The 17226-nt window shown below is 40.0% G+C and overlaps 1 protein-coding gene across 1 annotated transcript; it reads left to right on the forward strand.

Moving 5' to 3' along the window:
* Window positions 1-1914: 1914 nt before the first annotated feature.
* On the forward strand, window positions 1915-16378 carry tmem179ab (transmembrane protein 179a-B; the record flags this gene model as incomplete). The annotated part of the gene is made up of 4 exons (XM_080041797.1): window positions 1915-2231; window positions 15481-15618; window positions 15837-15915; window positions 16199-16378. The coding sequence occupies exons 1-4, from the start codon at window positions 1930-1932 to the stop codon at window positions 16376-16378; spliced, it is 699 nt and encodes a 232-aa protein (XP_079897923.1). The 5' UTR covers window positions 1915-1929.
* Between the last annotated feature and the right edge of the window lie 848 nt (window positions 16379-17226).

The raw sequence follows: 17226 nt of genomic DNA on the forward strand, positions 1-17226 counted from the left end.
CCAGCACACACACACACACACACACACACACACACACACACACACACACACACACACACACACACACACACACACACACACACACACACACACACACACACACACACACACACACACACACACACACACACACACACACACACACACACACACACACACACACACACTATTATTTAAAAGTGTGGTTTGGAGCTTCTCTGGTCTGTGTGTGTGTGTGTGTGAGAAGGGGAATGCCTTATGGAGTTGTTAGGCCTCTTGCTAAGACCTTACAGGTGTGCCAGCACTTCAGATACCAGATGATGTCTGAGGTCTAGCCAGAGACAGCATAAGCCCGCCAATTAAATTATGGTTCCCTTTAATTTTCATAATTTTTTATACACATTTTGCTGTCCTTTGCATTGATTATTTTCTCTGTGAAAAGAAGAAAATCCTGTTACACAAGTAGTGCAGAACTGAAAAAACATTTATTATAGGGAACAGTAACAGGGCAATTTATCATACACCAAAGAGTAAAGATATGCCCAAGGAGCATGAAACATAAGTAACTGTGCCGAAGAATGCTAAAAAGCAAACTGTCACACAAATGTTGGAATGAAGTCAGCTTTCGGGCTAAGACCACACAAGCTCATGAGCACACACACAATAACTCAAGCTAATCTCAGAGCTGATAACATCATGGAAATCAGAGCGCTGTGGTGCGGCAAAATGACACATAAATCATGGGCACGGAGAGGATGCAAAATGCTGCGGTTTGCATGATGGATACAAATAGCTGTGTGTTGTCCGCAAAGCTCTTATATAAATACTTGTCTTTGTGTTGTGTGGGATGTTTCCCAGGAAAGCGCAATACCATTAATATTTTCGGACACAAAATGACTCAATGCCAGTCTGCAAAGAAGCTCTTCACTTTTTCTATATCACATTTGCTAAAAATGTAGGTTTTGACATTTTGCAACAAAGATTCTGAATATTTTTGGACAATTAACTGAAGTTTAAAAAAGAAAATCCATTTCACAAGGCAATGATCATACTTCATACATGGAAAACAAGGGTCTGCCTTGCCCACTGGAGGGCACTGTGAGCAGCACTGAGTCCGGGTGGCCTTATAAGGTTAAAAGACACCTTGGCCCAAGCTCACCAGATGGGCTCAGTGAAGCATGTCAGATGGCTGTGACAGCTACCTGCCCTTCCTTAAGGACTGTCACCATGTATAAACAAACCATTACTCTAATATCGTTGGTGTGCTGCTGAGTGTGTGTGTGTGTGTGAGGGCAGGATTGCACTGAACCGTATGGGGTAAACACATCTGACATTTTTGCTTTTGTTTGTTGTAATGGATTTGCATTAACCTCTTCCACTTCTAACAGATTATACTTGTGCTGTGCAACCACATTTTATTCAAATCAATATAACTTTTTTTCAAAGCTAGGGGTGTTACATGTCAAGTTAATTTGATACATTACATTTGACATAGGCCTATATAATATTTCAATTTGATGCAATACTGCAACCATAAAAAATTGAGTCAAGTATTTTACAACTTGTCATTCTAAATATGATATATTGTTATAGAGTTTGAGAGTTAGAAGAAACCTAAGCACAACATAAACATAAGCACAACATAAACGATACTTCCTTACAGTACACGATTAATTGTCTTTGCAGCTAAGATGGAAACTGCATATAAGTAGGTTTAATGTCATAATAATTCATCGCTAAATACTTAAACGTTTGCAGATGGGCACACCAGCGAAGAGGAACGTCTCCCCAGTCTGTATGTAGATAAGATGGAGAGCCCCGAAGGCCTCGGCCTGCTCATTTATTTGCAGCAGAGCGCGTCTTCGGAGGCTGCGCCTACGCTCATCGCTGCTTCCACTGCGCAGGCGCACATTCTCCAGGACGCAGAGAGCAGAGGAGGGAGACCGAAAAATGGCTCTCGATAATTTAATTTTCGGCCAATGTATTCTTTATTTTTTAGCATTCGTATTCGGCTTCATCGCCGTGGTGCCCCTGTCAGAAAACACGGAGGATTTCGGAGGGAAATGCCTGCTGTTCACGCGGGGCATGTGGCAGAATGAGAACATCACTGTGTCGAAGCAGCGCTTCATCGTGGAGGAGTGGGGACCCGAGTCCTCCTGCAGCTTCATCACTTTTGTCGGGATAGCGTCCCTCATCCTGTCCGCAGTGCAGGCGTGGAGGCTTCTGTTCTTTCTATGCAAAGGACATGACGAGTGAGTGACCGCGCACTTGTGCTCGTTCAACACAATTCAATACCGAGTCTCAGTCACGACGCTGAAGTTGGCAGCTGATTCGCAGCAGCCGATTCGGCAGTTAAGGAAAAGTTAAGGGATTCTTAAGGAGCGGCGAAGTGACTGATTCTCCGTTGTTTAACCTCCTAAATCGCCGCAGTAAAGCCACATTAATTAGTCTAGATTATCTAAGAGAGTCTAACCATTCTTTAAAAACTGTTTAAAATTGATTTAACCTTTATTAAGTTTGTTTAAAAGAAAGAGAGGGGAGATTTCACTGCTTTTTTTGCATCTGGACCACATTAAAACTGGTCCTGATTGAAAACCACTGCACCTAGACTCTTCAAATCTTGACTAGATTATCACAGTGAGGCTATAGATTATAGAAAACATAGTTTCTGATTTGTGAAACTTTTTTTCTATTTGTGAAATGCAAAGAATGCACATTTAATGGTGCTTAGTGGTCTAGGCCGCATTAGAACGGGTCCTGATTGAAAACCACTGCACCTACACTCTTCAAATCTGGACTAGAATATCACAGAGAGGCTATACATTATAGATAACATAGTTTCTGATTTGTGAAACTTTTTTTTTATTTGTGAAAATGAAATAAAGGCACATGTCAACACTTTTTTGGGGTCTAGACCGCATTAGAACTGGTCCTGATTGAAAACCACTGCATCTAAACTCTTCAAATCTGGACTAGAATATCACAGAGATGCTATACATTATGGAACACATAGTTTCTGATTTGTGAAACTTTTATTCTATTTGTGAAAATGAAATAAAGGCACATGTCAACACTTTTTTGGGGTCTAGACCGCATTAGAACTGGTCCTGATTGAAGACCACTGCACCTAGACTCTTCAAATCTGGACTAGAATATCACAGAGAGGCTATACATTATGGAACACATAGTTTCTGATTTGTGAAACTTTTATTCTATTTGTGAAAATGCAATAAAGGCACATGTCAACGCTTTTTTGGGGTCTAGACCACATTAGAACTGGTCCTGATTGAAAACCACTGCACCTAGACTCTTCAAATCGGGACTAGAATATCACAGAGATGCTATACATTATGGAACACATAGTTTCTGATTTGTGAAACTTTTATTCTATTTGTGAAAATGAAATAAAGGCACATGTCAACACTTTTTTGGGGTCTAGACCGCATTAGAACTGGTCCTGATTGAAGACCACTGCACCTAGACTCTTCAAATCTGGACTAGAATATCACAGAGAGGCTATACATTATGGAACACATAGTTTCTGATTTGTGAAACTTTTATTCTATTTGTGAAAATGCAATAAAGGCACATGTCAACGCTTTTTTGGGGTCTAGACCACATTAGAACTGGTCCTGATTGAAAACCACTGCACCTAGACTCTTCAAATCGGGACTAGAATATCACAGTGAGGCTATAGATTATAGAAAACATAGTTTCTGATTTGTGAAACTTTTATTCTATTTGTGAAAATGAAATAAAGGCACATGTCAACGCTTTTTTTTGCATCTGGACCACATTAGAACTGGTCCTGATTGAAAACCACTGCATGTAGACTCTTCAAATCTGGACTAGAATATCACAGAGAGGCTATACATTATGGAAAACATAGTTTCTGATTTGTGAAACTTTTTTCCTATTTGTGAAAATGCAATAAAGATACATTTCAAGGTTTTTTTTGGGTCCAGACCGCATTAGAACTGGTCCTGATTGAAAATCACTGCACGTAGACTCTTCAAATCTGGACTAGAATATCACAGAGAGGCTATACATTATGGAAAACATAGTTTCGGATTTGTGAAACTTTTTTCCTATTTGTGAAAATGCAATAAAGTTAAATTTCAAGTTTTTTTTGGGTCCAGACCGCATTAGAACTGGTCCTGATTGAAAACCACTGCATCTAGACTCTTCAAATCTGGACTAGATTATCATAGTGAGGCTATAGATTATGGAAAACATAGTTTTTGATTTGTGAAACTTTTCTTCTATTTGTGAAAATGCAATAAAGGCACATGTCAAGGCTTTTTTGGGTCCAGACCGCATTAGAACTGGTCCTGATTGAAAACCACTGCACCTAGACTCTTCAAATCTGGACTAGAATATCACAGTGAGGCTATATATTATAGAAAACATAGTTTCTGATTTGTGAAACTTTTATTCTATTTGTGAAAATGCATGCACATTTTAATGGTTTTTAGGGGTCTAGACCGCATTAGAACTGGTCCTGAATGAAAACCACTGCACCTAGACTCTTCAAATCTGGACTAGAATATCATAGTGAAGCTATACATTATGGACAACATAGTTTCTGATTTGTGAAACTTTTTTTCTATTTGTGAAAATGAAATAAAGGCACATGTCAATGCTTTTTTTGCATCTGGACCACATTAGAACTGGTCCTGATTGAAAACCACTGCATCTAGACTCTTCAAATCTGGACTAGAATATCACAGAGAGGCTATCCATTATGGAAAACATAGTTTCTGATTTGTGAAACATTTTTCCTATTTGTGAAAATGCAATAAAGTTACATTTCAAGGTTTTTTTGGGGTCCAGACCGCATTAGAACTGGTCCTGATTGAAAACCACTGCATCTAGACTCTTCAAATCTGGACTAGAATATCACAGAGAGGCTATACATTATGGAAAACATAGTTTCTGATTTGTGAAACTTTTTTCCTATTTGTGAAAATGCAATAAAGTTACATTTCAAGGTTTTTTTGGGGTCCAGACCGCATTAGAACTGGTCCTGATTGAAAACCACTGCATCTAGACTCTTCAAATCTGGACTAGATTATCATAGTGAGGCTATAGATTATGGAAAACATAGTTTTTGATTTGTGAAACTTTTCTTCTATTTGTGAAAATGCAATAAAGGCACATGTCAACGCTTTTTTGGGGTCTAGACCACATTAGAACTGGTCCTGATTGAAAACCACTGCACCTAGACTCCTCAAATCTGGGCGTATCCACGATTCAAGTCCTCAGGGCGATGCATGTGCCGGGTCAGGTGAACCTTGCGGTGGATCGGCTCTCCAGAGTGGGACCCCTCCCCGGGGAGTGGAGACTGCATCCGGAGGTCGTGAGCAATATCTGGGAGTGCTTTGGTACAGCCACAGCCGATCTCTTCACCTCAAGGGTGACAGCTCACTGTCCCCTCTTTTTCTCCATGAAAAGGGGCGATCCTCCCTTGGGCACGGATGCCATGGCACACCAGTGGCCACAGGGCCTCCTGTATGCCTTCCCTCCCTTCACCCTCCTTCATACACTTCTACAGAGAGTTCAGGTGGAAGAGGTGAGCCTCATCCTGGTGGCCCCCAACTGGCCCCAGATGATTTGGTTCTCAGCGATTGCACCCCTGCTTCAGGGACACCCGTGAGAGCTCCCGGGTCGGCGGGACCTCCTGTCCCAGGTCCACGGGACTCTTTTTCATCCTTTTCCCCAGGGTCTCCGGCTTTGGGCCTGGCCCCTGAGAAGGCCGGGTTTCTAGCTATGGGGTTGCCCCAGTCTGTGGTTAGCACTGTACAAGGAGCCCGGGCTCCATCAACGAGGGCGGCATACGCTTATCGTTGGGGAGTCTTTCAATCATGGTGCAATTCGAGACAGGTGGATCCCCTCGCCTGCACGGCCCATGACATTCACCAGTTCCTCCAGGAAATGTTGGAGGTGGGCAAATCTCCCTCGACATTGAGGGGAATAGTGGAAGCCATAAAGGCAGCCCGTATTGGACCTCGGAAGCTGGCAGAAGGCTGTTGCGACCTTATTGCTCAGTTTCTTAGAGGTGCTCGTAGGGTTACTCCACATCGCAGAAGGCCAGCTGTCCCCCCATGGGATTTGGAGGTGGTGCTGTTGGTCTTGCAGAGTGAGCCATTCGAGCCCCTGGATACAGATACACAATGGCTTTCTCTCAAGACAGCGTTTTTGCTCGCAATTAATATGGGAGAGCTGCATGCTCTTTCAGTGCATGAGGACTGCTGCCGCTTCTTGCCAGGTGGTGCTGGGGTGGTGCTGCGCCCGAACACTGCATTCCACCCTCAAGTCTGTTCTGAGTCCCACGCCGGTCGATCTATTGAGCTGCACCCTTTCCACCCTCCTCAGGAAGGTGAAGCAGGGTGGAGTCACTACTGTGCCCAGTCAGGGCCCTAACAGTGTATCTGCATCGGACACGTGGCCATAGGACAACGGACCAGCTCTTTGTCTGTTACAAGCCCAACCGTCTTGGACAGCCAGTCTCCAAGACCAGGCTTGCCCACTGGGTTGTGGATGCTATCCAGCAGGCATATGAGAGGGCAGGCAAGCCGACCCCAGTAGGGGTGCGGGCGCACTCCACACGGGGCATTGCTACGTCATGGGCCCTATGGCAAGGGGCCCCTCTATCGGAGATTCGTACGGCGGCCTCTTGGTCAACCCTGTCGACTTTTATCCGGTTCTACTGCATGAATGTGGCAGCCAGCACCCCATTCTTGGAGCGAGTGCTGGGCTCAATGCAGCAGGACGTTGCGCGTTTGGGCTAGGCCATCTACCCATTCATGGCTGGCTTTAGCGTCTTGCAGGGCCAGCTTAGCCTCTGTAGCGTCTGGCGCCTTGGCGAGGAGTGTGTACATATGTATAATTGTAAATAGTTCCTTTATACTGGGCACATGGGTGAACACTGGTGGTGGTGACGTGTCATTCGAACTCAACTGCCTTTTTTTATTTAGGCTCCCGCAGGAGCAGCTGGGTCTGCTTGGTTTCCTCGTGGTGTGTCTTACAGAAGTCCCCGTACATATGGAATATGTAGGGTGGAGAGATAGTCTTGACACGATAGAGAACGGTTGGTTACGTTGTAACCCAGGTTCTCTGAGTGGAGAGACTATCTCTCCAGCCAAGATGCCGCTCAGAAACGCGTTCCAATCAAGGTTCAAACCGAAGAGGCCACACATGTGTGTAGCTTATATAGCCATGGCTGGCCAATCATGCGTGGCCGCCACAAGTGATGTGTCTTAAAGAGTATCCATGTCAACTGCCCCTGTGGGGGTCAGTCCCCGTACATATGGAATATGTAGGGTGGAGAGATAGTCTCTCCACTCAGAGAACCTGGGTTACAACGTAAACAACCGTTCTCTGCATGTCACTCCCCTCTCTAGTCCCATTTCAACTCTGTCTCTACACTGTCAATAAAGCATAAAAATGCCCAAAAAATATCTTTAAAAAATAGAACAAAAAAAAAACAAATATAAAGACATCAGCTTCAATCAGGACCAGTTCTAATGCAGTCTGGACCCCCAAAAAAACTTCAAATGTATCTTTATTGCATTTTCACAAATAGGAAAAAAGTTTCACAAATCGGAAACTATGTTTTCCATAATGTATAGCCTCTCTGTGATATTCTAGTCCAGATTTGAAGAGTCTACGTGCAGTGGTTTTCAATCAGGACCAGTTCTAATGTGGTCTAGACCCCAAAAAGCGTTGACATGTGCCATTATTGCATTTTCACAGATAGGGTAAAAGTTTCACAAATCAGAAACTATGTGTTCCATAATGTATAGCCTCTCTGTGATATTCTAGTCCAGATTTGAAGAGTCTAGATGCAGTGGTTTTCAATCAGGACCAGTTCTAATGCGGTCTGGACCCAAAAAAATAATTGAAATTGAACTTTTTTGCATTTTCACAAATAGGAAAAAAGTTTCACAAATCAGAAACTATGTTTTCTATAATCTATAGCCTCTCTGTGATATTCTAGTCCAGATTTGAAGAGTCTAGGTGCAGTGGTTTTCAATCAGGACCAGTTCTAATGCGGTCTAGACCCCAAAAAAGCGTTGACATGTGCCTTTATTTCATTTTCACAAATAGGAAAAAAGTTTCACAAATCAGAAACTATGTTTTCCATAATGTATAGCCTCTCTGTGATATTCTAGTCCAGATTTGAAGAGTCTACGTGCAGTGGTTTTCAATCAGGACCAGTTCTAATGCGGTCTGGACCCAAAAAAATAATTGAAATTTAACTTTTTTGCATTTTCACAAATAGGAAAAAAGTTTCACAAATCAGAAACTATGTTTTCTATAATCTATAGCCTCTCTGTGATATTCTAGTCCAGATTTGAAGAGTCTAGGTGCAGTGGTTTTCAATCAGGACCAGTTCTAATGTGGTCTAGACCCCAAAAAGCGTTGACATGTGCCTTTATTGCATTTTCACAGATAGGGTAAAAGTTTCACAAATCAGAAACTATGTGTTCCATAATGTATAGCCTCACTGTGATATTCTAGTCCAGATTTGAAGAGTCTAGTTGAAGTGGTTTTCAATCAAGACCAGTTCTAATGCGGTCTTTACCCCAAAAAAGCCTTGACATGTGCCTTTATTGCATTTTCACAAATAGGACAAAAGTTTCACAAATCAGAAACTATGTTTTCCATAACGTATAGCCTCTCTGTGATATTCTAGTCCAGATTTGAAGAGTGTAGGTGCAGTGGTTTTCAATCAGGACCAGTTCTAATGCGGTCTGGACCCAAAAGAAACCTTGACATGTATCTTTATTGCATTTTCACAAATAGGAAAAAAGTTTCACAAATCAGAAACTATGTTTTCCATAATGTATAGCCTCTCTGTGATATTCTAGTCACGATTTGAAGAGTCTAGGTGCTGTGGTTTTCAATCAGGACCAGTTCTAATGTGGTCCAGATGCAAAAAAAGCGTTGACATGTGCCTTTATTTCATTTTCACAAATAGAAGAAAAGTTTCACAAATCAGAAACTATGTTTTCCATAATCTATAGCCTCACTATGATAATCTAGTCAAGATTTGAAGAGTCTAGGTGCAGTGGTTTTCAATCAGGACCAGTTCTAATGTGGTCTAGACCCCAGAAAAGCCTTGACATTTGCCTTTATTTAATTTTCTCAAATAGAAAAAAAGTTTCACAAATCAGAAACTATGTTTTCCATAATCTATAGCCTCACTATGATAATCTAGTCAATATTTGAATAGTCTAGATGCAATGGTTTTCAATCAGGACCAGTTCTAATGCGGTCTAGACCCCTAAAAACCATAAAAATGTGCGTTCTTTGCATTTTCACAAATAGAATAAAAGTTTCACAAATCAGAAACTATGTTTTCTATAATCTATAGCCTCACTGTGATATTCTAGTCCAGATTTGAAGAGTCTAGTTGAAGTGGTTTTCAATCAAGACCAGTTCTAATGCGGTCTGTACCCCAAAAAAGCCTTGACATGTGCCTTTATTGCATTTTCACAAATAGGACAAAAGTTTCACAAATCAGAAACTATGTTTTCCATAACGTATAGCCTCTCTGTGATATTCTAGTCCAGATTTGAAGAGTGTAGGTGCAGTGGTTTTCAATCAGGACCAGTTCTAATGCGGTCTGGACCCAAAAGAAACCTTGACATGTATCTTTATTGCATTTTCACAAATAGGAAAAAAGTTTCACAAATCAGAAACTATGTTTTCCATAATGTATAGCCTCTCTGTGATATTCTAGTCACGATTTGAAGAGTCTAGGTGCTGTGGTTTTCAATCAGGACCAGTTCTAATGTGGTCCAGATGCAAAAAAAGCGTTGACATGTGCCTTTATTTCATTTTCACAAATAGAAGAAAAGTTTCACAAATCAGAAACTATGTTTTCCATAATCTATAGCCTCACTATGATAATCTAGTCAAGATTTGAAGAGTCTAGGTGCAGTGGTTTTCAATCAGGACCAGTTCTAATGTGGTCTAGACCCCAAAAAAGCCTTGACATTTGCCTTTATTTAATTTTCACAAATAGAAAAAAAGTTTCACAAATCAGAAACTATGTTTTCCATAATCTATAGCCTCACTATGATAATCTAGTCAATATTTGAATAGTCTAGATGCAATGGTTTTCAATCAGGACCAGTTCTAATGCGGTCTAGACCCCTAAAAACCATTAAAATGTGCATTCTTTGCATTTTCACAAATAGAATAAAAGTTTCACAAATCAGAAACTATGTGTTCCATAATGTATAGCCTCTCTGTGATATTCTAGTCCAGATTTGAAGAGTCTAGATGCAGTGGTTTTCAATCAGGACCAGTTCTAATGCGGTCTGGACCCAAAAAAATAATTGAAATTTAACTTTTTTGCATTTTCACAAATAGGAAAAAAGTTTCACAAATCAGAAACTATGTTTTCTATAATCTATAGCCTCTCTGTGATATTCTAGTCCAGATTTGAAGAGTCTAGGTGCAGTGGTTTTCAATCAGGACCAGTTCTAATGCGGTCTAGACCCCAAAAAAGCATTGACATGTATCTTTATTTCATTTTCACAAATAGGAAAAAAGTTTCACAAATCAGAAACTATGTTTTCCATAATGTATAGCCTCTCTGTGATATTCTAGTCCAGATTTGAAGAGTCTACGTGCAGTGGTTTTCAATCAGGACCAGTTCTAATGTGGTCCAGATGCAAAAAAAGCGTTGACATGTGCCTTTATTTCATTTTCACAAATAGAAGAAAAGTTTCACAAATCAGAAACTATGTTTTCCATAATCTATAGCCTCACTATGATAATCTAGTCAAGATTTGAAGAGTCTAGGTGCAGTGGTTTTCAATCAGGACCAGTTCTAATGTGGTCTAGACCCCAAAAAAGCCTTGACATTTGCCTTTATTTAATTTTCACAAATAGAAAAAAAGTTTCACAAATCAGAAACTATGTTTTCCATAATCTATAGCCTCACTATGATAATCTAGTCAATATTTGAATAGTCTAGATGCAATGGTTTTCAATCAGGACCAGTTCTAATGCGGTCTAGACCCCTAAAAACCATTAAAATGTGCATTCTTTGCATTTTCACAAATAGAATAAAAGTTTCACAAATCAGAAACTATGTGTTCCATAATGTATAGCCTCTCTGTGATATTCTAGTCCAGATTTGAAGAGTCTAGATGCAGTGGTTTTCAATCAGGACCAGTTCTAATGCGGTCTGGACCCAAAAAAATAATTGAAATTTAACTTTTTTGCATTTTCACAAATAGGAAAAAAGTTTCACAAATCAGAAACTATGTTTTCTATAATCTATAGCCTCTCTGTGATATTCTAGTCCAGATTTGAAGAGTCTAGGTGCAGTGGTTTTCAATCAGGACCAGTTCTAATGCGGTCTAGACCCCAAAAAAGCATTGCCATGTGCCTTTATTTCATTTTCACAAATAGGAAAAAAGTTTCACAAATCAGAAACTATGTTTTCCATAATGTATAGCCTCTCTGTGATATTCTAGTCCAGATTTGAAGAGTCTACGTGCAGTGGTTTTCAATCAGGACCAGTTCTAATGCGGTCTGGACCCAAAAAAATAATTGAAATTTAACTTTTTTGCATTTTCACAAATAGGGAAAAAGTTTCACAAATCAGAAACTATGTTTTCTATAATCTATAGCCTCTCTGTGATATTCTAGTCCAGATTTGAAGAGTCTAGGTGCAGTGGTTTTCAATCAGGACCAGTTCTAATGCGGTCTAGACCCCAAAAAAGCATTGACATGTATCTTTATTGCATTTTCACAAATAGGAAAAAAGTTTCACAAATCCGAAACTATGTTTTCTATAATCTATAGCCTCTCTGTGATATTCTAGTCCAGATTTGAAGAGTCTACGTGCAGTGGTTTTCAATCAGGACCAGTTCTAATGCGGTCTGGACCCAAAAAAATAATTGAAATTTAACTTTTTTGCATTTTCACAAATAGGAAAAAAGTTTCACAAATCAGAAACTATGTTTTCTATAATCTATAGCCTCTCTGTGATATTCTAGTCCAGATTTGAAGAGTCTAGGTGCAGTGGTTTTCAATCAGGACCAGTTCTAATGCGGTCTAGACCCCAAAAAAGCATTGACATGTATCTTTATTGCATTTTCACAAATAGGAAAAAAGTTTCACAAATCAGAAACTATGTTTTCCATAATGTATAGCCTCTCTGTGATATTCTAGTCCAGATTTGAAGAGTCTAGTTGCAGTGGTTTTCAATCAAGACCAGTTCTAATGCGGTCTAGACCCCAAAAAAGCGTTGACATGTGCCTTTATTGCATTTTCACAAATAGAAGAAAAGTTTCACAAATCAAAAACTATGTTTTCCATAATCTATAGCCTCACTATGATAATCTAGTCCAGATTTGAAGAGTCTAGATGCAGTGGTTTTCAATCAGGACCAGTTCTAATGCGGTCTGGACCCAAAAAAATAATTGAAATTTAACTTTTTTGCATTTTCACAAATAGGAAAAAAGTTTCACAAATCAGAAACTATGTTTTCTATAATCTATAGCCTCTCTGTGATATTCTAGTCCAGATTTGAAGAGTCTAGGTGCAGTGGTTTTCAATCAGGACCAGTTCTAATGCGGTCTAGACCCCAAAAAAGCATTGACATGCATCTTTATTGCATTTTCACAAATAGGAAAAAAGTTTCACAAATCAGAAACTATGTTTTCCATAATGTATAGCCTCTCTGTGATATTCTAGTCCAGATTTGAAGAGTCTAGTTGCAGTGGTTTTCAATCAAGACCAGTTCTAATGCGGTCTAGACCCCAAAAAAGCGTTGACATGTGCCTTTATTGCATTTTCACAAATAGAAGAAAAGTTTCACAAATCAAAAACTATGTTTTCCATAATCTATAGCCTCACTATGATAATCTAGTCCAGATTTGAAGAGTCTAGATGCAGTGGTTTTCAATCAGGACCAGTTCTAATGCGGTCTGGACCCAAAAAAATAATTGAAATTTAACTTTTTTGCATTTTCACAAATAGGAAAAAAGTTTCACAAATCAGAAACTATGTTTTCTATAATCTATAGCCTCTCTGTGATATTCTAGTCCAGATTTGAAGAGTCTAGGTGCAGTGGTTTTCAATCAGGACCAGTTCTAATGCGGTCTAGACCCCAAAAAAGCATTGACATGTGCCTTTATTTCATTTTCACAAATAGAAAAAAAGTTTCACAAATCAGAAACTATGTTTTCTATAATGTATAGCCTCACTGTGATATTCTAGTCCAGATTTGAAGAGTCTACGTGCAGTGGTTTTCAATCAGGACCAGTTCTAATGCGGTCTGGACCCAAAAAAATAATTGAAATTTAACTTTTTTGCATTTTCACAAATAGGAAAAAAGTTTCACAAATCAGAAACTATGTTTTCTATAATCTATAGCCTCTCTGTGATATTCTAGTCCAGATTTGAAGAGTCTAGGTGCAGTGGTTTTCAATCAGGACCAGTTCTAATGCGGTCTAGACCCCAAAAAAGCATTGACATGTATCTTTATTGCATTTTCACAAATAGGAAAAAAGTTTCACAAATCAGAAACTATGTTTTCCATAATGTATAGCCTCTCTGTGATATTCTAGTCCAGATTTGAAGAGTCTAGTTGCAGTGGTTTTCAATCAAGACCAGTTCTAATGCGGTCTAGACCCCAAAAAAGCGTTGACATGTGCCTTTATTGCATTTTCACAAATAGAAGAAAAGTTTCACAAATCAAAAACTATGTTTTCCATAATCTATAGCCTCACTATGATAATCTAGTCCAGATTTGAAGAGTCTAGATGCAGTGGTTTTCAATCAGGACCAGTTCTAATGCGGTCTGGACCCAAAAAAATAATTGAAATTTAACTTTTTTGCATTTTCACAAATAGGAAAAAAGTTTCACAAATCAGAAACTATGTTTTCTATAATCTATAGCCTCTCTGTGATATTCTAGTCCAGATTTGAAGAGTCTAGGTGCAGTGGTTTTCAATCAGGACCAGTTCTAATGCGGTCTAGACCCCAAAAAAGCATTGACATGCATCTTTATTGCATTTTCACAAATAGGAAAAAAGTTTCACAAATCAGAAACTATGTTTTCCATAATGTATAGCCTCTCTGTGATATTCTAGTCCAGATTTGAAGAGTCTAGTTGCAGTGGTTTTCAATCAAGACCAGTTCTAATGCGGTCTAGACCCCAAAAAAGCGTTGACATGTGCCTTTATTGCATTTTCACAAATAGAAGAAAAGTTTCACAAATCAAAAACTATGTTTTCCATAATCTATAGCCTCACTATGATAATCTAGTCCAGATTTGAAGAGTCTAGATGCAGTGGTTTTCAATCAGGACCAGTTCTAATGCGGTCTGGACCCAAAAAAATAATTGAAATTGAACTTTTTTGCATTTTCACAAATAGGAAAAAAGTTTCACAAATCAGAAACTATGTTTTCTATAATCTATAGCCTCTCTGTGATATTCTAGTCCAGATTTGAAGAGTCTAGGTGCAGTGGTTTTCAATCAGGACCAGTTCTAATGCGGTCTAGACCCCAAAAAAGCATTGACATGTGCCTTTATTTCATTTTCACAAATAGAAAAAAAGTTTCACAAATCAGAAACTATGTTTTCTATAATGTATAGCCTCACTGTGATATTCTAGTCCAGATTTGAAGAGTCTAGGTGCAGTGGTCTTCAATCAAGACCAGTTCTAATGCGGTCTGTACCCCAAAAAAGCGTTGACATGTGCCTTTATTTCATTTTCACAAATAGAAAAAAAGTTTCACAAATCAGAAACTATGTTTTCTATGATCTATAGCTTCACTATGATAATCTAGTCAAGATTTGAAGAGTCTAGGTGCAGTGGTTTTCAATCAGGACCAGTTTTAATGTGGTCCAGATACAAAAAAAAGCAGTGAAATCTCCCCTCTCTTTCTTTTAAACAAACTTAATAAAGGTTAAATCAATTTTAAACAGTTTTTAAAGAATGGTTAGACTCTCTTAGATAATCTAGACTAATTAATGTGGCTTTACTGCGGCGATTTAGGAGGTTAAACAACGGAGAATCAGTCACTTCGCCGCTCCTTAAGAATCCCTTAACTTTTCCTTAACTGCCGAATCGGCTGCTGCGAATCAGCTGCCAACTTCAGCGTCGTGTCTCAGTCAGTATAGGACATGATAGGCTAGCCTACCGCTCAGGTTTAACAGCTCGATGTAAATGTTTTTCTTCCTCTGTGCATCTCCCACGCCTTTATATGCGCAGTATTCATATAGACTGCATGTCATATAGGATTTTATATTATAACAACAATAGCCTTAGAACCAGCCTATAAAAACGACCTGACACTTTCGACCTCCATTATAAAGATGGAGGGAATACTCTGAATCTAACCTTGGCTCAAATGCAGTGTTTTTAACCTATGTCACTTTTTGTCTAGGCTGGGATTCTTTTTGAAAGACTAGGAAGAGATTGTCCAGTTTGTATGTTGAGTTTGTGTTGTGCCTCCTCCCTGCAGTTCCCTCTTCAATGCCTTCCTCAACCTGCTGATCAGCTCCCTGGTGGTGTTCACAGTCTTCCTGTCCAGCACCATCGTCAGCGTGGGCTTCAACATGTGGTGCGACTCCGTCACAGAGGGTGGGACCATGCCTAGCAGGTGAGAGGGGCAACACACACACACACACACACACACACACACACACACACACACACACACACACACACACACACACACACACACACACACACACACACACACACACACACACACACACACACACACACACACACACACTTACAAGACGGTTTCATTTATACACCACATGTGGTCTAGCTCTTCTTACTTACCTGCTTATGTGTGTCATTTTTCTTCAGCTGCGAGGACCTGCAGGACACAGATCTAGAACTTGGCCTGAACAACTCTGCTTTCTACGACCAGTTTGCAATAGCGCAGGTAGGACTGTTTGATTGCTAATATCATCCACAGCTTCAAAGGAATCTCATCAGTGATGATGCTTACAACAACAATGTCCCTTGCGGGCGCCCTTAGCTCAGTTGGTAGGGCGTCCACCCCATGGGTCTCGGCCAGCAGCGGACCCGGTTTCGATTCCAGCCCGCGGTCGTTCTCTGCATGTCACTCCCCTCTCTGCCCCATTTCAACTATGTCTGTACACTATCAATAAAGCATAAAAATGCCAAAAAAATAAAATATCTTAACAATGTCCCTTGCATTGCAGTTTGGCCTGTGGGCTGCCTGGCTGACTTGGCTGGGGATCGGGGTGATGGCCTTCCTAAAGGTCTACCATAACTACAGACAAGAGGACCTGTTGGACAGCTTGATCCATGAGAAGGAACTGCTGCTAGGTCGCTCATCATGGTCACGCCGCAGCTCGGACCTCAAGACGGGACAGATCTAAGGGGCGCACAAGCGCACACACACTCTCACTCACACTCAACCCCATACGCTCCGCTCTCCTGCCATGAGAAACATCAACGTTTGCCTCTGTAGACAATCACAATAATTGTCTTTTGTTCCCATTGACAATGGATTTTTAAACCAAACAGAGGGTTTTAGCTTTCAAATGGTAATTGATTTTTCCAATCGAAGAAATCTCCCAATGGTTGTTTATCCTTGAAGAGTCCTACGTTCTTCGAGTATATTCATGCACATTCCTTCCTTTGAGACCACACCATAGTTCTGCCCTGATGGTATTAAAGGTGCACTATGCAGTTTGAGGCGAGGAGGATTTGTTTACATTTGCAGAGCCTGAAGTTAGTTTCCAAAATTACAAAAATTGTTTTGTGACATCTGGAACCAAATGTTAGACTAGAATATCTTTTTAAACAAACCACATGCCCTGCTGCTGTAAACAACAACGGTGAAACAGTAACTTTTAAGGTAGCTTTCTAACTTCAAACAGTGTTCCAGTGATCCAATTTTTTTCTGTGAGGAAAGTTTCGTTATTCAGTTATGAGAATAAACCTTAGAAAATGTTCACTTCGCTGACACAACCAAAGTTCCATAGTGCACCTTTAAATCCATTTATTGGGAATGCACACCCAGAAACTTTTATTTAGCAGCACAGTATTAATGGCTCATGTCATCTTTGTGTAACTTCTGCATGGACCTTATGCATGCCAAATTAATAGGGTGGTGGTTTTTAAATGTAAAGGGGTGTTCTTTTGTTTTATACACCAACAAATGTGTAAGATGGCTTCCCTTCAAGTAGGCTGCATCTCGATGAAGTGACCATTCTTTGCATGC

Source organism: Ammodytes marinus (assembly GCF_949987685.1).
Source record: "Ammodytes marinus genome assembly, chromosome: 15".
NCBI lineage: Eukaryota > Metazoa > Chordata > Actinopteri > Uranoscopiformes > Ammodytidae > Ammodytes > Ammodytes marinus.